This window comes from Uloborus diversus, chromosome 4 (assembly GCF_026930045.1).
Source record: "Uloborus diversus isolate 005 chromosome 4, Udiv.v.3.1, whole genome shotgun sequence".
NCBI lineage: Eukaryota > Metazoa > Arthropoda > Arachnida > Araneae > Uloboridae > Uloborus > Uloborus diversus.
Genome location: NC_072734.1, coordinates 149,211,978 through 149,234,363, shown reverse-complemented (window position 1 = coordinate 149,234,363; position 22,386 = coordinate 149,211,978). Strand labels below are relative to the sequence as shown.

The window sequence follows — 22,386 nt, the reverse complement described above, 5'->3', positions numbered from 1 at the left end:
CGTGCAGAAAAAAGCAATTTCGTGTCTCAATATTTAAATATTGACCTCTTCGGCTTTTTTTTCATTTCGAAAATTCAGTCATTGTTTTAAGTAGAAGTAAATATTCCGTTTCAAAACTACAAACTAAATTCCGTAACAACAAACTAAATGCCTTAGTTTCTCATTTAAAGAATTATCAAAAAACCCTTTTTATGTTCGTTTTAACAACCAGTTTGAGTCAGGAAAATTAAAAGAAAATGTTCTGTAACATGAACAATAATTAAGTAATCATCGAAGTAACATCAAGAAGTGTCATCTTTAGAATCCAATTTCAAATGAATGACTAAAACTGCATTCGCTAAAAACTAGTAAGTTTGCTCAAAAGCAGAAAATAATATATGTGAGTAATAACAGAATTGTTATACTATGTGTGTTCTTTTCTAAGATCAATCAGATTTAGTTTCTTATTTCCACGTACAAAGTACTAGAATGGCAAAGAGAAACTCCCTTTTGTTCAATAATATACGGCCCATAAAACTCTTCTTAAGTTACTTTTATCTGCTTCACTCCATGAAATAAATTATTGTCTACCAATGTACTTAATATTCGGAACGGGAGCGTCTTAATAGAAAGTGGTCAACTTCTGCAATTACTCGAGTACTAAATTTTGAAACTCCAGCGGACATGATGAATGAACCAAACCCATTAAGAAAGTCATAAAGCTCTTTCTTTTGTTCCTGCATTCTTTTGAGATCACAAAACTGAACAAACGTTGTTTTTTACTTTTCTTTTTCTCTTCCAGCCAAAACTTTGTTGGCTCAAATCTGCCAGGCTTCAATTTCTTCTCCTTAAATGCTGTTTTTTTTCTTGTTTTAGGGCGATTTTTTTCCACCATTTATAGCAGATAGGCGAAAACATAGATAGAAATTAGAAAAGAAAACGTAATCCCCGTTGCCCTTTTTTTCGTTTTTTAAATGTGGTAGCTTTTATTTTCTTTTGCTCAAAAAAAGTTTTGCAGTTAAGTGAAATTGTTCACAATTATTTTAAAAGTTTAGTAACTAAAAGTATTTGATTCAGATGAGATAAAGTTTACCGGGTTCTTAAGTATTTTGACTTGCAGACATAGTGCGCATGTTTATTTTTCGACTAATGTTGTAAACATTGTAATAATGTAAACTTACGCAGAATATTTAATAATGATTTTACAAGTTTAAAGTTTATTTTCTGAGCTTAAATATGTCTAACTTTTCTGACACTGCTGTTAGATAAAAAAAAATTTATCCTTCCGAATTCTTTCCATTATAAAAAACAAACCATTTTATCCACTTGAGTTATGTTTTTTTTTTTTTTTTTTTTTTTTTTTTTTAATCAAAGTAACTGTTTACAGAGAACAAAGCATTTTAAAGCTGAAACGTTCTAATGGATGCATTCCTTAGTATTATTCCAGTTTGTCAGTTCAGTTTGAGATTTTTCTCATATAATTAATTTATCACTGTCCCCTCACTGAGTATTGAAGAGACCAATCAACCTCATCCATTCAGTAGTGTACATACGATAGTGTCTCTCCTTAGTACTATATTCAAATAATTCAAAAAAAAAAAAAAAAAAAACTGTTGAAAAAGGGTGTTTTGTTTAATGGTTTTAAATCTAGTTTATTACTATTTATTTGGATAGACTGTTTGGTGAGGAACAGTTCGTTATAAGGCATTCTGATCTTAATGTTTCATTTCCGATTGCGTATTTAAAGATTTCAGTTCTGTATTTCCTTTATTACTTTTCTTCATCTTTACCTTCTTCATCTTTACACTCAGATCTTTATGTCAGGCATTCTGTAAACAATAATTCTGGAATTCGACAGTGTTATGTAACGTATTAACGATGAATACGTTTACATGGAAATCAATGCTACAATTATGGATATCAAAATGTATTAACTAACCTCAAATAGCACATACGTAAGCTCATTATGGCTCCTATTGCCTCATGCTTGCAGTTTTAATGAAAGATAATGAAAATGTTAGTTATAGTTTTCGTCTATATCGAGTAACGGTCGTAACCGTAGATAACACTATTTATATACTATTTTATATGTACGAGGATCAATCAGAAAGTTAGTTGCACTGCTTAAGAAAAAAAAATGAAGTTTTACAATTACTTTATTATTATCTTAAAGTTCCATTAACAATCTATTTTTTACGCATAACCACCTCCGTTATTAAAGCATTTGTCGAGACGTAGTACAAGATCTTCGATACCTTCTGCAAAGAAATCCCGTCCAATGTCCGATAACCATTGTTTGGTTGCAGCTTTCACTTCGTCATCCGAATGGTATCGTCGCTTTGAAAGTTCTTGTTTCATGTGACTAAAAACATCGAAGTCAGGAGGTGAAAAGTTTAGGCGGTTAAGGAATGTGATCCCACACTTCCCACCTAACCTTGGTCTTCCTTTGCGCTCAGCATCGTCAATATCTGTACATTCATTGTCAAACATTTTTCACCATTTCACGATAGCTTAACGTGACATCACATTTTCACTATACACTTCATGTTACTTCCCGTAAGTTTCAGTGCAGTTGAACTTTTTTCCTCACAAAACTGAATCACGGCACGCATCTCCAATTTGAACGCTACTTTCATTTGTCGAGACATGTTTGCGACTGATCATCAGAAAAACGAAACTTGCCTTGGACAAGCCGCTACGTCTCACGATAAAGGTACATGTCTGAAGTGTTGCCACTGACTTTTATCAAAATTGTCTTAGACGGAACATATATAAGAAGAAGTGCAATTAACTTTTTGAATGACCTACGTATTTATTTTTTCTGACTCAATTCCAGTTTGTTAAACTGATGAGAAAGGTTTTAAAAAATCCGTGTTGATTATTATTATTACAGTGAAACCTGCGTAAGTTGACCACTTGCGGTGCAGTACTTTGGTGGTCAACTTAGACAGGCGGTCAACTTATAAAGGGGGTAATGTTTTTTTTTTTTTTTTGTCATTTCTTGCACCATGTTTTCATTTTTTGACTAATTGACACTTACTCTTTCTGTTCAACTCACTTTCATTGTTTAACATTACTTTGAAGCAAAAATGTAAAATGTTATTCAAATATTTTTTAGAGATAATTTTCCCAGAACGACGTATAATGTGTCATGCAATTTTAAAATTTCAGTAAATTGAGCAAAAAAAAAAATCTTATATCTTATTGTTTATGAAAAGTTACTTGTTTGATATTAATAGTTCCTAAAAATTCATAGCTATCCAAAAATAACAATTTTTTCGCTTTATTTTTTCTCATATACATTTATAACCATGATGATCTGTTGTTCAACAAAAAATTTCTTTATTGAAGTTTGGCGCATTTATTAGACACTAGTTAATTTTCTTTGGATTTCTCCCATTTCAATTAATTTTAATATTTCATCCTTTTTATCAATCTCAAGTTCAACTAACTTTCTTTTATGTAAAACTATAACACAAAGAACAACAAGATGGACTTTCATAGTTCAAAAAGGCAGTTGAAAATGAAAATGTCCTATCTCTTAATCCCTTGCACCAGAAATACTGCAATGCAACTAACTTTACTCTTTAGCACAATTCCAGTGTTGCCACAAAATATTGCAGCTGGAAAAAAATACTTTGTACTTTTCTACTGACACATGTTTTCATTGAGCAGAGTACAAAAGGCAATCTCAAATAGAAGAAAAGAAAAACAAGTTTGGAGAATAAAAGGGTTCTTAGTAGTTTTCCCATGTTGTTAAACTCACAAGGAGGTTTAGTTATGCTGCTGTTTTATTTAGTTGGTAAAATGCTGGTCTGGCATCGAAAATATTCTTGGAAAGCTATGAAATAAATAATAATGTAAAATAAAATAATTTGCTACTTTAAGTTTTAAAAAATAAAGCAAGTGGTCAACTTACAAAGGGTTTTTTACAATACTCCAAACCAAATTTGGTGTACATCAGTGGTCAAGATAGACAGGTGGTCAAGATAGAGAGGTGGTCAAGTTACAGAGGTTTTCCTTCATTATATAAGATAGGATAAATTCCGTTCCTGACAAAAGCGGTCAACATAGACAGGTGGTCAACTTACATAGGTGGTCAACTTTACAGGTTTTACTGTATTATTATTATTATTTCATGAAAACAGTGATAGAAATTTAGTATTTATTTGTGCTAAAAGATACACCTATTTTTTGAAATTTAGGTTCGTTTCTAAATTGTTGAATTTTGCGAAGAAAAAGCTGAGAAACAAAATTTTAACAATAACTATAATAATTATGTAAAATAAATGCTAAACTTGAGGAATTTATGTACAATTGTTTATTGATTACAAAAACATGGGTTGCATAAAATGAGACTCTAAAATATAAAATCAAAATTACCAATTTTTTTCCTATATAGTTAGCAAAAAAATACAAATAAATAAAGCTTTGATCGATCTCGTGTACCAGAAAAAGTTACGGCTTATAAGTACTTACAATGCTTTAAATTATGCACACGTTACCATTTTATTTAAAATATTTGTTGTTAGTACAAACACATTGTAAATGAAGAAAAGTTAACAGACCACACAGAACATACGTAATACACTTTTTCAGTCTATACTTATAACTGATTTAGATAGCAATGTATTTAGAAACATTCTGAAAATCTTACTTTGCAACATTTATGAAAACGAGGCCTGGAAGGAATTGATGCGGTTTAAAGTTACCCAAATTTTGTTTTTCTTGCTCCAACATGCATACGTAAGAATGCTTAATGTTTACTTCTTTCCATAAATTAAAAATAATAATCAGCAGCACTACTAGGCTGAAAATCAGAAATTATACGAAAAATCTCTTTGATTTGCTTACCGTGACTACTCTTTGGCTTTAAATAAGAATATTTTACTCCCTTAATATTTAATGATTGTTCACTGAATCACCAACAAAAGTTCTTAAACAAACTCCACAATTTTATAGTTTGTTTGAATCTCAATTCAAGGTAGTAGCTTCGTAATAAGAGCGAATCGAATGGAAAGGAGGGAATTTTACGATGGCGACTAATTTTCAAAAAGTATTTCTGTTCTCGCATACGAGATAAGAATTATTTTTAAAAGAAGCTCTTTAGTAAGTCCATCAAACAAAGAAAAGCAATAATTGTAAAGCTATCTCTGCAATTCTCGAAGCATTTCCATTCAAAGCATCTACTCAAAACGTAATTAAAAAGATTCAATTGTGATTTCGAAAGAGTTTTAGTGCTTCCATTATCTGTTTTTTGGCTCGAAACTTAGAGCGAATTTACTTTTCATTTTACAATCATAGGTAATGTGAAGAAATTGATTATACATTCAGGCGACTGGGTAATTATAATGATGTTTTCCAAAGTGGGTCTGAGGAGATTTTGTTTTTCCTATTAGTTCTTTCATTTCAAAGTTCAAATCTATTAAACCGTAAAGAAAAGATATCAATACAATGGAGGGAATGATAACGTGTGGGTGCAAATGAAAGAAAAAATTCCTTAGCTAAATTAATGAAAAAATGAAATTTGAACGATAATTTGAATTTCAGAAAATAAAACCCGTGAGTCTGGTAAACACGTACTAAGCAATTTTATATACTCTAAATGAAAATATATATTTCAAAAGTTAATTAAGTACTTATTTTAAAAATTCATTTCTATTTTTTTAAGAACAGAGTAAAAATATAATTTAAAATCAATGAATACGAAAGAAGCTTTTTAAATTAAAAACCGTTTTGGGTTTTAGTTCTTTCAAAGTTCATCAAAAGCTTTTGTGTTGTTTTAATAAACTGCAACTTATTCAAGTCTTGTAAAGCAATGTCATAAAATTTTTATAATGTTTTTCTTTTTAATTAGATATTTTAATAAACTATTTTAGTAACATAAAATCATTGTGGAAGTTTTATATTTTTTTTATAATAAAGAAGTGTGACGATACCTACGTATGTATGTCGGAAGTCGAAACATTTTTAGACAACAAAAACAAACTGAATGTTTACTTTCTTTGAGAATTTTGAATCACATTTTATTCCATATTTAAAAGGCAGAATTACTTTGAAATTTTTTTTATTCAAACAAAAAAAAATAAATAAATAAAATAAGAATAACTGAAAAAAAAAACCACGCACACAAAAACGCAAAAAAAAAAAAAAAAACCCTCTTAAAAGAATAAGCAATCTTCAACTGACCGGCTTATTTGCTTAAGCAAATGATTATGATCACTTTACTTAGATTGCGATTTTGTTGGTTTGAGGACATATTTTTAACATCTCACAAGAACATATAACACTGGAATGGGCAAGAAAATTTGTGACACATGAAAATCGTGTACTAAACGATTGATCTAATGCAAATCTAATAGAAATGACTTTTGATCAACATTATTTCAAGAGAATTGTCATCCAAAACTATTTTTTACGTAGTGTTGCATAAACTTCAGTAAATATTTCCAACATAACAAAGCTTTTATAGGATTCAGAAGCTTGATTAGTTTTCCCCATTTAGTGATATATCTGCAAATGGCCACCAACTTATTCACGAAGTCTAGTCTTAAATTTTCTCAGTTTTCCACATATCAAATAAAACGATAGGCTATAAAACAAAATATTGATACATATTAGTTAAGTAACTTAAAACAAAAAGTTGGAGACGTTTGATGCTACCAAAAACTATTTTCCAATCTTTTTTTTTAGCACTCATAACTTTTTAGCTAGTTAAAGCACAGGCTTTAGCTAAAACGGTTTTGGCGATTAGAACTTCAATTTTCCTATAATCTGTAAATTGTTAGTTAAAATTTCAACCGGAAGCTATAGGAATTTTAGTTCCTGTTATGTCAGCGCTGATTTTTCTATTGTTGCCTTTAATTAAAAAGGGTAAGTATGTATTTGAAAGGAAAAAAAAACATTGAAACATGCTTATAATTATTGGATGTTTGCAGTAATATTTAGTTAAAACAACTTGAGAATAAGAACTATCAGTAGTTTTAAATCTGGTTTAAGTTAATGAAAACACAATTAACTGACACCAAATGAAACTAATCTATGAAGCCGCAAACATATATTTTTAGTTAAACGTAAAGTATTTAATGAGGTATTTTTCTGGATTTTGTGAATTTAAAAGCTCTTTCCTTAAGTGATAATCTTTGTCAAGAGGATATTCGTAGCGATGTCCCGAATGGAACACAACATGCGAAACAAGTTTTAAAAAAAGTCATAGAAATACACTTCTTCGTCTTAAAAATTGCAGTATTAAAGTTGGAACTTTTCAAAATAATAGTTTTCTCATTTTTATTTAAAGAAAATGCGTTAAAACTTTTCTCCATAATGCGATAAAAATATTTTTGTGAGAACAGATTATAAGCTTTACATTTCTTTCAAAGTAATTTCAAATGATGAAATAGATAAGTTTACTCGCAATTAGCATTTAAGATATGTGAAATATTCCAACTTTGAGATTTTAAGTATGCAATTAATTTTCATTTCAACGCACAAATAGAAAAGTTTATTTAAGAATGACCACTTAATGCGCTTATTCCTAATGATTTTAAACAGTCTTACTCTTAATACTAATTAATTTCATACTCGAAATGCATTTTAATTAACGGAAAAAAATAACTTAGAACACTTCTCCACTATAAGCATCTTTTGATAATAACGCATCAAATATATTTTCAGTAATTTGGCATAGAGTTTTAATTTCACTTTGCATATTGTATGCATATCATATTACATCGATTATTGCTTTCTTTCACGAAAAAAGTAAGTATATTGTATTCGTGAAAAAATTTTCACTCAAAAATCGACCTTAATTTCCATTTTTCTCACCCCCGAATGAATGTTGAGGATTTTTTTTTCGACTCGAGCACACGTGGATAAATGCCTAAGAACGTATAGACACGCGAAATATCCGTTTTGACGATTCCCGCGTTAATTACAACGAGTTTTCTTGTGACGTCTATATGTACGTATGTATCTCGCATAACTCAAGAACGGTCTGTCCTAAAAAGTTAAAATTCGTTCCGTGTACTCCTAGTGGGATCTAATTGTTCCTCTCCCCTTTTAGTTGCATTCGGATGTTTCTAAAGAGTTTTTTTTTTTTTTTTTTTTTGTCCCTTTTTTCGGGGGAAATGATAATAATGTTAATTTCGATGTAAACTCAAGTGGTGTTACAATTTGGCGGACACTTGGCGAAAAATCGCCAGTTTGTTCCCCAAGTTTTGTCGCAGTTTGGCGACAAATTTGGCGATTTTTTTTTAAATCCGGTTTTTTCCCCACTGTAATAGATATCTACAAAGTAAACTATTGAATCGCATTAAAATTGCCAATAATGAGAAAATGGCAATCATTTGACACCAATTTAATCTCATGTGATGCACACATCAGCTCGTTTTTTTCTAAGGGGCTTTGTCTCCATTTGCAGAACTTCGCGGAAATTTTTGCAATAACTTTCAGCAACCAAAATGACAATCCAAAACATCAAACACTCAGAAAAATAGATGTAGGGCAATTGAACTCACGGGTAAATATTTTAATAGTATATATTATAAGTTATTTATAGTTTAGGTGCTTAAAACTGTTTAGATACTGAGATGCAGTCTCTCCGGTAAAATCCGTACAGTAGTCCCACTTCTGAAAAAACTAAAGAAACTTAAGTACTTAATATTCTGCAGTTCTGCATATTATTACTACTATTAATACAACAACATTAATAATAATATTAATACTGTTTCTGTTTTTAATTTTTGTGAAGGAAAATAACCCATCTAGGATACTGTTTTTTAATATTTAAATCTTTAACCTAGTTAACACAGAATAAATTGCCTCAAAAGTCGCGTTTTTTATTTTTAAACATATTTATATAACAAAAATGAATGTTTGGAAAATTGCTAAAATTGTACCTCTTGCAAATTATACAACATTTTAAATTCAAAGAAGACTGCCGCTGAGAAACTTATGAAAGGAAAATTTCAGGTTCTTATTTAGTGATATGAAATAAATTTTGAATTAAGCATCTTTAAAGGAACCGTACTGCACATTTTTTTAAAGAATGTTTTATCTAAATTCCGTAAAATAAGTCTTAATTGTCTTACATGGTTTCCATTTTTAATGTACATAATTGGATGATATTAAATACATTTAAAAGAAAAGTGTTTGAAACACTTCGGAGATAAGTTCACAGAACGGGATTAGCAAAAGAGTGCGTTATCTTCCCAACTTTCAAAAGATTTTTCTGTTACTGCAATCCTGAAATTTAATTAAAGAGATACAGCCGTGATTTTACACCTTATTAGGCAGTTTTTTTTACCTTTATAATCTCTTTCTTGATCTCCACCATGGTTTGCGATGTATAGTAGTGGTAGCTATGTCTTAGGCGGGAGAATAAAAAAAAAATGCCAAGATAAAGGACATATTTCTCCAACAGCGGAATAAAAATATTTAATTCTAGGTAGACGGTTTTATCGCTATATCTTGAAACAAAAAATGAAAAACTCTTGACGGAACTCAACCCAAACCAAAATTTCTTACTAGTTAAAAGGTTGTAAAAAACTAACAAGTCAAAGGGCTACAGAAAGCTCCCAAGTACATAGCAAGTAAAAAGCTTTAAAATAGCGTTTTAACTCACTGGCTTAATCGATAAAATCCCTGAACATCTGTATTACTTATAAAGGTTCCTAAAACAAAACAAGCAATAATATCCTAGTGTAAGTTCAGCTTTGAAATAACAATTAACTTTATAACTGCAAATAAGTTGGGTGTGCAAAACAAGGACATGTACACCAATTAGGATATTTTTTAGAGTATGGTAGAAAACATTCTCTAAATTGTACTTTATCGTCATCAGAAAGCCTAATTGATGCTAGAGTGTTATCAACAAGCAGTTAGTTCCAAACTGGCAAACGTATAGCAACGGTTATCACAAAAGTCTTGTCAAAATTGACTAAACTTATCTTACAGTTAATTTTGTTTCCCAATGGGTAAGTGTAGTTTACTAGTGCAAAAAATTGATAATTTCTCAAGAAATCCAATTTTTATGTACCTAACGAGTTTAAGAAGAAACATATCGTGGAGTGCCGCTATTTTTTTTCATGATTTCGTAGCTAAAAAGACGAACGGGCGTATCTCATTTTTAAGCATTTTGCAGAAAACCGATTTAAAATTTTCCAGTTTACTGTATCGCTTGGGAATCGCCACCAGTGTAAGGGACTGTAACTTTTTTTTACAATTTATTATATAGATACGCTCATTGGTCATAATATAAAATCGACATTGGACATTTCTGTGGTGGTCATAACTCATTTTTCGATTTTTTTGAAATACGCCCATTCGCTTTTTAGTGACCATATGATTACCCTAGAAAAGTAGACTGCAGCCCAATAAAGTCCTTGATTGGTATTATTACGCCTGCAATGCCATTTGTAAAACACCAAAAATAATAAATATTAATGAATCTGAAAAGAAATCGTATACTTTCGATAAACTAAATAGATTTTTTCGTTTGCAAGCATCATTTTTCAACTTACAGAATATAAAGCTTTTTCTTCCTAGACCTCCCTGGACCTGCCGACCTCGTTGAGCTGAATCCTCCTGCTGTCAAAGGTGAAGTATCACTTCTACATTGTGATGTCGAGGACCTCGGCTTGCCGCCTGCTTCAGTATACAGGTAATCATATTCTTAACAAATATTGCAATGAATACAACGGAAGATTTTGCATTTATCTTTTTTCTATCTAAACAAATATAGAGTTTTCCATTTACAAGTTCGGATACATATTTTGTACTTTAAGTGCTGACAAATATTGTTGCATTAATTCTTAAAATTTGTTAGATTTTTATTTATATTGAAGAAATAGGCGAATTCCTCACATATAAACACACAAAAATGGGCGGAAGTTAGTAAACAAATGGAAGCCTGCTAAGAATTGGTGAAGATCAAGGGTTGATATTGAATCCAATTTATCCAAGAGTTGTGAAGAATGCTGATTCCAGAAATTTAACAATTCCTATAGTATCTCAAAGACAGTTTCTGAAAGAATAGTCACAAATGAGATATTGTTCCTAAACGCGCTATTACAAATTTGAAACTCAAATGCACTATGCCAAAATATCAGCTCGTCAAGTACTGTCTAACCACGGATTGTATGGAAAGGCAAACATCCGGTTTACACGCGGAAATGGAAGCATCTATTAGTTTTCAGGGATGTCAGATTTTGCAGATGTATGTTAGCCTCTAAATAAAGCAAAGTCTCATTCAAATGAGCGGAATGCGCGCATAAAATTTTTATTTTTCCCCTCATTCAGATAAAATCGCCTTAACTGGATGTTTGCCAATTCCATACAATCCGTGGTTAAACAGTAGCGGCATATAATCTTTCGAATAAAGGCTTCTGAAGCAGTAAATTGTTGTTACAGGATTGGAGCTAAAGGTATTATTAAACTGAGGAAATAAATCATAATTTGGTAATTGCACTCCTTATCTAAACTTTTACGAAAATATTTGATACGAAAAATAAACGCATCTCGAGCAGACGGGAATAGCCAAAAACGGTCTCTACATAGTTTAGTTTGGCAACAATGTGATGCCTGTTTGGCAATAGCTTGTGGAGCGTGATTCAGAAAATGAGACGATAAATCCAGTGTCAAATTAACGATTTTGTCTGGGGTTTTATAGATCCGCATATATCGTATTTGGTATTTCTTAGAATCACTTTTTGTGTCAATAGCTACACGGCATTAGTCGTCAACGGCAATATCTTGCCAAATTCACTTCTGAAAATGAGGTTCAAAATCCAACTTCGGATAAACGATGTTGTCTAGGGTTTCATAGAACTCCATGTTAAATCGTGGATGACATTTCCTAGAGTCACATTTTTTGTCAGTAGCTCTTGTGCATAAAAGTTGTTCAAATAAAATCCGTCTTTTGCTCCAATTTTAAATCCTTTTTTTTTAATTTTATCTTAGGCCTTAATGCTACCTTTTACCCCTTCTCTTCTTCGTTTTTACACAATATATGGTTAATGGTGGTACATTTATAGTGATTTCGAATGATATGCGCTCTGAAACTCCAAACTAGAATATTCTGCGAAAATTGGCTAATAGCTGACACTTCATTTCATTTAATATTACGATGTGTTTTAATAAGTTATAAAACTAGTGTCTTATCAGGGGAAAAGTAACTATTATAAGTGAAACACTTTCTTAAAGTGTTCAGCAATTCGGAAAAGGTCAAGCCGTTTTGAAAACTCAAAGAAATTTTTCACATTTTAATGCGTTCGAAACTGCTGAAGACATCTATTGCATGCTGCATCGTAGTAGACTAAACATTTAATTTGTTTTGCGCAATATACCAAAAACCCGGTTTCATTTGTTGCAAGAAATACTTATAATTACTACATATAAACTTTTCATTATGCAACTTTTGTCTCACTCAAACTTAGTTTGCATCATTAAATTCTATAAATCAATGTATGTAAGAATGAGGATTAATTGCATACGCTATTTGTTTAAACCAATTTCAGATGGGAGCAGGATGGTGAACTTCTGGCAACAACCTCTAGTGAGAATTATACGACAAATCCACATCGAGTTACAAGTAGAGGAAATTATTCTTGTGCGGCTGTCAATGAAGTTGGAGTTGGACCGAAAGGATATGAATTTATTTCAGTTTATGGTATGTACCAATTTTTTTCAGTAAAAATAGTGAAGTCTTATTACCAATTTATTCAAAACATAACCAATAGCTATGGGTTTTGAAGAAACATTTATTTTTTCTGAGAATTAAAAGGATGATTAGTCTCATGTTCAAGAAAAAAAAAAGCGAATAGAAAAAAAAATGTGTGACTAAATCTTGTGAATGGAAATATCCTTTCATCAATAGGGGAGAACCCTATTGATCAAAATGCAGGGTAAACCTGTTACGATAGCTTGTGCTTATTTATGTTCAATGATTGGAAATTTTGCAGCTAAGAAGGATGAATGCGTTCGGGGGAAAATGTTTGAGGCAATATTTGCCTTTTTTCAAAGATTTGTAGGCGAATATGGGGCAAATTGAAATAGCGGGCCAATGTAAAAAGATGAAATATGACACTCGGCCACGAACACTCATAAAGTGGTGGAATGTACTAACAGTAATAAGTCACTAGCTCTTAGTCCAAAGCAGAGTTACTCACAAACATACAAGTGAACTAATAAAAGCGTGTTAAAAGAGAGGGAGAGAAATGGAGAAAATGCTACTTTATTTAGCAATTTCGGAATAATTTGCATGATAAACAGCTTTTATTAATTTCCTGTCCTAATTAAAGCATGTTTCATAATTATTGTACCAAACGTATTTTTATCAAGAGTTTACTTAATTTTCAAACGATACCTACTATGTCTTATTTTCAAAACCGTTTCCTTCCTTGCTTTCTAAAAATCTTCTCCACGATTGATTACTTCCTTTCAATTTAAAAACGCTTTTCTTCCATATTACTACACGAAAAGCCTTTAATTACTCATTTATTTCTTTATTTTATTTAACAATTTGGTTCCAGCCCGTACAACGGTAAATCCTTTCTTAAAATATGCTGATCACAGCTCAGACTTCTTTGTTTCTAAGTCACTAAAAGCACTTGCACGTAAATTTCTCTCTCTTCTTCTTTCCACAACTTTTTCAACTGCTGCTTTAAATTTTTCACGCCGGAAGGCACCTAAAAGCCATTTTTATTATTTCGCCGACAATAACGGGTAAGAGGCTTCTCCTGATATAAATATTCAAATGCGCTTCTCAAAACCAAACATTTGATCTTGTGCAGGAAGAAAAAAAAAGATTTATCTTCCCGAAACTCTGCATTTAATGTATTTTGGTTATCGGATAAGCGAAAGCCGCAGTGGATTTTACGAAATGAGATATTAAAAGACTTATTTTTTATTCATGAGGATATTACGATTATACATGAGCATTGCTAAATTTTCGGGAAATCCCGTGGTGTATTGATTAGGGAACTTAAAATGTCGCCAAGGTTAGAGTTTGAAAAATAGATTCCCGTAGTAAGCTCTGATTTAACTTTTGACTTAATATTTATCAAAATATTTCTAGGAGATTACTCATACTAGTTGCAAATTAAGTACTTTACATATTTTAAGGGTCCTTTGCAACTTGATTATATTATTAAAAGCTAGTCAATATATCTTAAGTTTTTTTTTTCCTTTTTTTTAACGTTTTACTAAGCAAAAAGAAAAAAAAAGGAAAGAGACAAAGTTTATGAATGTAAATAGATACAAAAATAATAATAACAATGGTAATAATAACAGTAAACAGTATTCAAAAGCACATAGCATTTTCTCATAAATTTCTTTACTTGAAAATTGAAAAGAAATTAATCGAACGGTTTACATTTTATGCCAACACTCGATATGTCTGTTTTTGCAGCACATTGCTGAACATTCTTTTTTACAGTGAATTATAAAACTGAAAAAAAAATGATAATAAATAAAAATCTGAGCAGCATTTTTTGCTTTTATCAGGCGTTTATTTATTTATTTTGCACAATTTTATACGTTTTACAAGGAGAAAAAATTTTTTTCGGCAGTTTTAGGTTAAAAAAAAAAAAAAGAAAAGATATTGGGCGTTTTTTTTTACACCGTTGAGATAAAATTTGTTCAATGGTTTATATTCATTAAGGTGGGGCTTAGGGTAGGGGGAAGGGTTGATACAATTTAAAAAATAAAAATGACGACTCTATGGTCACTCTATGTTTGGTAATTTAAAACAAAAGATTTCCGATACTCACATAACTTTCCTTTCCCAGTTTTGTACTCTTTTGACGTATTTTTATTTTCACTTTGAACTTGCAATATCTTAACTCTGCACCTGATTTTGAACATTTTTGCAATTGGAAAAGTACATCTAGGACTAACGGTTGCGATAAAAAGGTCTTGCAGGTTAAAACGGAACATCCTGCATATTTACCATGCGAAATTCTTTTTAAGAATCAAATAAAAGATTTGTAATTACCTTTGCAAAAGTTTTTCTGCTTAAGGATTACAATCAAACAAAACTTTTTAAAGTAAAAGCCGACATTTTTCTCAGAAATAAACCAGAAAATATATTTGGTCTTGACTAAAAGGAGAGCCCTAATGGGTTGATTTGATTGGCAAACAGAAAGAGAGACACATATCAGATTTTAAGCAATGTTAGTTCGATTCAAATTGAAAGACAATGCAAAGTAGCTATAGAAGATAACAGCGCAGTATCTATGCAAGATAAATTGTTTATCACATGTGTATATAACAGCCACAACAATCCGAAAGGAAAAAACGTAGAAATGAACATTAGTTTAGTACAACAACAATGTTAGGATAATAACACTAAAGCAATTTTCTGCAATGCAGGGGGTGACATGTTTAACCAATATTAAAACAACTAGCTTTCACTGACCAACTATTGCGCATTCTTTGTCAACCAGTTGCTGAAGTTCATCTTCTGAACTGTAGTAACGTACGCATTCGGCCAGCGTGCTTGCTACTCCAATTGTAGTTAATTGGTGAAGCATCAAGACATTATATTGAAAAATGTAATTGGGGTACCTATTAGTTGAATAAATACCTGTGTGCACAAAATAAATGAAAGTAAAACAACGCAATTAGGACACAAAATTGTAATACCTTAATCTGACCACCAATGGACATGTCCCTTGTGCGGTCTTGCTTTAACTTGCTTATTGAAAACTCTTCAGCAAATCTTGAAAAGAATGTAGATTTACGTAGTGACATTTCATGCTTGCGATTGCCATAGCCACATCTGTACCTGAGAGCCAGACTAACGCAATTTCAAAAACTGCGATTATCTGTTAATTAGTTCGTTTCATAAAAATGCCTATTCCGCATCGAGCCATATGAAAGTAATTTAGAAAAAAAACAACCTGTGTAATTATTTACGAGTGTCAAAAGTGTAAGCGTCCCATCCTTTGTATGCACCTGGCAAGGTGACTCACGTTAGTCTGACAATGATGTACATATATTATGCATTAGATTTTAGATTTATTCACGATAACTGCCAATGGTAAAACAGATCCTGCTATGGTTTTATATGAATATAATGTGTAAGTCTTAGTGAGAAAACCAAAAATGCACAATAGATCAACGGGAAGTCTTCCCTGAAGACATAATAAGAGCGTATTCGCTGGCATCCATGCGTCAGACAAGACATAACAGATAATTTGGGGTGTCTTTCACGTGTTGAAAAAAAATCAACAAAACTGTCTGACTGATTAATTAACATTTAGTTGTACATGGAACCACGCGTGTCAGAATGTAGCTTGTGCATTGGAATGCAAAATAGTCATTTGATTTAGCCATAAACTACAACTGGTACAAATCCACAAAGTGTTTGTCGGAGTCTATCAGCTCCAATTCGATTCATTTATTAAGATGACCTTGTTATCCCATTCAGTTGATTTCTCATTATTTTTAAGTCATTCCTTACATTTTTAAGACGCCTAAAGATCTGCTATAAGTGCTACACATGACAAAAGTATAGTGTGCTTTGACGAACTGTCCAGGAAGTAGTTTTCATGGTATTTGTCTTATCAAATTTCCTGTTAGAACCACTAATATATCCCAAACATGCAAGTAATGTCCGTTGTAACGGACTTGAAAGCTGTGAAACATTTAACAGTTTTCATAATTCAGATAACTTTCTATGATACTTTAGCTGTATTTTAGAAGCTCTTCTGTGCAAACAAAAAATTTAGCAATAATGCAATTAAGCGTATTATTGAATACAATATCATAACGCCAAATAAGATCAACAAAATCTATATGAATAATTTAACAAAAAACCATGAAAACATTCAAAGAAGGAAATAAAAAAAACATATGTATATTTCCACTTGACTACAGTTCTGCTGTATTCCAGTATTAAGAACGGAATAAATTTATACCTAACTGATTAATGGACTAAATTCAAAAAATACAATTAATCTACTGTATTCTCCTCTCTAAAACTAAGCAACAGTTCAAGCGACATTTTTGCCTGTCTTATTTTAACTGTTGCTTCACGATTCTATTACACCGCAATAGTCGTATTTATTTTTATGCTAATATACAGAATGAATGCAGTAAATTTCGAGGAGCTAAAAGCATTTCCACGTAAAAATCTCTTTCATCTAACTCTTACTGCAGTTTCCGCTTCTCTTTTTCTGTGGCCAAGTAAAAACAGTTTTAATTTTTCTTCTCTATCAGTCTGATATTATATTCAAGTACACATCCGAAAAGCGAATGCTTGGTTTTTAAAGGAAAGAATGATTCTTTTTTTCAAGAATTTGCATTTGGTGTATTTCCGTTATTGGATAAACGAAACCACTGAAGAAATTCGAAATAAATTTAACAGAATTACGAACTTTGAGCAAAGTTTTTTAAAAGGGGAGATTTTAGCAACGTAAATTAAGCCTTAGTTTAAAACAAGGCATTTATTTTGGCTTGAATTTAATTGTTCTTATATTTTGAGCTAAAAATGGCTTTCTCAAGATAAACAGAGATTGCGATATGAGCTTTAGAAGTGGTAAAAAAAAAAAAAACAGGGATGCGGGGAGGTATGTACTTAAATATATTTATAATTACACAGATGTAACGTAATGATAACAATGAAAACATGTCCACTTAAAATAAAGCTTAAGTTTATTGACCAAAACATGTTATTTCTAATAGACATACGCATTGACTCATCAACATTTCAACCTAGTGCCCAAGCACCATTTCATTCAACCCCCAGTGACTTACAACGAACCTTTTTCATGCTACCGATATTGGCATGCATGTTTTTAAAATTTGTTTGAAATTGTGTGTAAGTGTAAACATTGAAAAAATCACGATGTATTACATCCGGGAATTTGTTTTTAACAATACGCTTTGTTTTACATTATATTATTTATCTTTATCAATAATAAAGCTGAAAGTCTCTCTGTCCGGATCTCTGTCTGTCAGGATCTCTGTGACGCGCATAGCGCCTAGACCGTTCAGCCGATTTTCATGAAATTAGGCACAAGATTAGTTTGTAGCATGGATGTGTGCACCTCGGAGCGATTTTTCGAAAATTCGATGTGGTTCTTTTTCTATTCCAATTTTAAGAACAAAATTATCTTAAGATGGACGAGTAAATTACGAAATTACCATTACATGGAACCGTAACATGAGCACAAGCCAATTGGCGAGAAAATTCACCATGCATTATTTGTAAATATACAGGCGAACCAAGATACCTTTTAATTTTCTATTACGCGCAAAGCCGTGCGGGTGCCACTAGTACAACATATTTTCCAAAAAACTCGGGCATGTATTTAATTAAAAAAACTCTGACATATTTGTTTTAAATACCTTAATAGAATACTTTCCATTAAAATCCCTTTTGCTTGGACGGCAGAAACGATTTCCAGTGTTATTTTATTCTTGTCAATGGCAAAAAAATATAAGAATGTTTTTGTGGACGTATATTTGGAAAAAAAACTTTTATCTCTAGCCCTCTGAAGATTTTATTTACTGTAAATAAAAGGCATCTATTCCTCTACCGGTAACAATAAATCCGCTTTTACCAAATAAAATATTGATTTCCCTTTCAGCTGCTACATTATACATTTTTCTTTTAGTAGAATCAGAAATTTTTACATGAATTCTTTTAGACGAGAACGTGTCACATATATTGTTGGAATCAGAACATATTACACATTTTAATCATCCACAGACATAATTGAAAGCCTTTCATGTACTTCTTGCATGTTGGTTTTTCTAAATTATATTATTCGCTAAATTCATAGTGGTCAAGAGTTTTGTTGTATAATTGTAAGAACATATTGTGGAATACAGTTAAAATGTATCTTAATGAATTGCCTTTTACTCTATTCAAAGAACAACAACATTAGTTGTAATCGTTGTCTGAAAAAGACCGATCGCTAGGTCGCCCGGGCGACTGAAAAAAATAATTCGGTGACTTTTTCAGAATAAGAATATTTTAAAAGCTATGAATGGAGCCGTAATGGTCTAATCAGAAAGACGCCAGACTCGTTACTAGAGTGTACCGGGCTTGATACTAACCGGTCGGAGATATTCCGTGTTCGTCAATAGTGACAGAGACACGTTAAATATGTTCATGATCACAAAGTTGTTCAAATTCCCAGTCTGAATCAAACACACTTGGGTTGCCAGATCCGGGCTTGCTCGAGGTTGATCGTTGACTGGATCAAAAAACAGAGTTGTCTTCTTCGCCCCATCCAACCAGTTAAGCCACGTATAGTGGTCCGGTAAAGCTTTACTCTGAATCTGCATAGAAACTTTGAGAAATAATTTGTCTGGTACCTAAAATGTTTTCCTTGTGACAAATATTGAATACGTTTTGTCGGTCTCTGCTTATTTCTGTACAATTGTTTTTAAGCACTAGAAAATTTAGGTTGCCTTATAACATTTTCACGAAATATATTTTCATATACTAAACAAAATACAACTACACATTAAAAACATCTCTGCTATGTTCAGTGATTTATTGGATATTAAATATAAAAATTATATTAAAAACTTAAAACAAAAATATAACTAAAAATGCTACCGACCTCAGAATACAGCCGCCTAGGGCAAAAATTCCCCCTCTCCCAAGAGTTACTGCTCAAAATGGCTGTAAGAATTCAATTTCACCGTTCTTTAGATAAGATTCTCGTAAAATAGATTTAAGTTGTTCTTTTTATGCATGCATATAGCATAGTAACGAGAGCCATTTATGTTCTAAAAGAAGAGATCTATTTTTATAAGATTAGATTCAGGCTGTAAAAGGAAATAATTCCTTTAAATCTGCCATTTTTTCTCTGCCTACGTTATCATTAGATGGAACAGATACTCTAATTTAATTGAAGATTTTCGAAGAAAATAATGCTATTAAATTTGCTACATTTTCCGGAGAATATTTTTAAAGAAAAAAACACCGAAAGATTGATTTATCAGTGCATGTGCCTGGAAGGCGTTTCATAAAAAGGAAAATTATGTTATAGTTACGTGTTATATTGAGTTAAAACAATGCAAATTGAAACTTCGAAAAAACGATATTATGGAGGCATTTATTCGCTAGATCTTGTAATCATTAAAAAAAAGAAAAAAAAATCAACATTCACTTGAATTATTTTGCATTATTTCTGTTTATTTCTGCTTATAAAAATTTAAGATTTACTTTTTATATCTTTTGAAAACAGTATTTTAAGAATTAATTTGTAAATAATGATTCGTTTATAATATAATTATGGAAAAACAGTAACTTCCCTTAAGCATTTTTTTCCTGCTTTAGATGCGTTAGTGTACAGCTAAATTGAAAAAAAAGTATGTATTAATAAGCCTAATACAACTATTAGTATATAATTCTAAGTATTTACTAACCTAATTCTTTTTTTTTTATCAACCCCCTCTTTTCTGAAAGAAAAAAAAACAAATCAGAGACAAACAATGCATAAAAGTATTTTTTTACTCTTTACGCTTAATCAAAGCAACATCAACTTATTTATTTGAAAGAAATATTACATTTTAAAGGTCAATGAATTTACTTAGGAATTAGGATTAATTAACTTTGTTCCTTCTAGGATAGTTTCAAACTGTTGTGTAGTCAAAATTAAGCCAATAAAAAGAATACATAGCCACAGAATGTCAGCAATGTCCTGCATACATCTGTAAAATCTGAGTAAATAGAATACAATTACGTATAAGATCTTGGAAATATTTTAGAGGTATCGAAATCGACAAAAAATGTTAACACATAACCAAATTAAGAGCCATTTTGCGGAAGGTATCGTAAAATGGAAATATATTGATAAGAAAAGGGGGGGGGGGGAACTTATTAAAATAAAATTTCTTATTAAAAAAACTAAAAATGTATATAATACTTTTGCTGATCATTATTATGCAAATCATGAGCATAGTATTTGAAGGAGTATCATGATAAGCACTATTTCTCGTGTATTCAATGGGATGAGATAACTATGAAAATCTGATTCTTTATATAACCAATCTTATTACATCGTTTTAAAAAATCGTTATTTCATTTTTTTAAGTGGTCTAAGGACCTTTAACCTTCAAAATTTACGACTTTCTGGGGAAAATATATGTTATGCATAGTTTAATTAGGACAATTTGATACCTTATTTATTATCACAGGCAAAAAACTTTTCAATTTATCGTAAAAATGCGTAAACTTTCGCCATATATATTTATGTTAACAGTTATGTAGATGTTTAAACCACTTTTTCTCAGGTGCCTGTTTTGCCAGGTTCTCGTTTTGCGTGTCTCAGAAGGTTTCTTATATATTTCCGCAAAACTTTTAATGCATGTTTTTCTGGTTTATTTTTATGATCTGAATCTAAATTTATTTATTTTTTTTTAAATTATTTATTGAGCAATCACGATTGTTTATTGCTTTCATTTGACTGTTTTTGCCGTCATGTCATTTTATTTTCCCACCGCCACCCTCCGCACCATCACCCTCGACCGGTTGGTTCCTCACGATGCTGCTCCTATAGCGAAAGCCGTCTCCAGGTTGCATCCATGTCCTACACACACGCGCATACATGCACAACTCCACACACACACGCATACAGACACACACACACACATACATACACAAACACATATACACACGCATACATACAGACACCTACACACACAAAAAAACATATACACACATACACACAACTAGCCACACATTCATGCCTGAACACAGACATGCACATGCCTACACACACACGCCTACACACACACACACACACATACCCCCCCACACACATATTCATACACACAACTACCCACACACTTATGCCAGCACACAGACACAAACATGCCTACACACACATACACATACCCCCACACACAAACACTCACGCCTACATACACACACTCGTGATTGCGAGAAACATAATTTGAATTCAAGATGACAAAATTCAAATTAATTTTTATTTATTTATTTATTTATTTATTTGAAATTTTGTATGTTATTATCAAATTTTTCCGAAATTTTGGGCAAAATAATTTTAATATTAACTTTCATATTTAGTTAAAATTTAGTTCAGATCATAAAAATAAACCAGATAAACGTGCATGAAAAATTTCACCAAAATATATAAGAAACTTTGAGATATCACGCACGCAAAACAAGAAACCGGCACCTGAGAAAAAAAGAGGCTTAAACAGCTGCTGTTTACATAAATCTCTATGGGGATAATTTACGCATTTTTACGATAACTTGAAAAGTTTTTTGCGTATGGTAATAAATAATGTATCAAATTGTTCAGAATTAAGTTATGCATAGCATATTTTTTCCAAAAAGTAGAAAATTGTGAAGGTTAAAGGTCCTTAGACCCCTTACTGTATGCATATATACAGTGTGTCCACGCGCCCCCTTTAACCTGC

At 31.4% G+C, this 22,386-nt stretch overlaps 1 protein-coding gene across 1 annotated transcript in view; it reads left to right on the top strand.

Annotated features, from left to right (window-relative positions):
- Nucleotides 1-22,386, top strand: part of LOC129220914 (hemicentin-2-like) — a 210,181-nt gene that overhangs the window by 152,419 nt on the left and 35,376 nt on the right. The window contains exons 7-8 of the mRNA XM_054855349.1: nucleotides 10,525-10,639; nucleotides 12,495-12,646. Coding sequence (XP_054711324.1) covers nucleotides 10,525-10,639; nucleotides 12,495-12,646 — 267 coding nt within the window. The remainder of the gene's footprint in view (nucleotides 1-10,524; nucleotides 10,640-12,494; nucleotides 12,647-22,386) is intronic.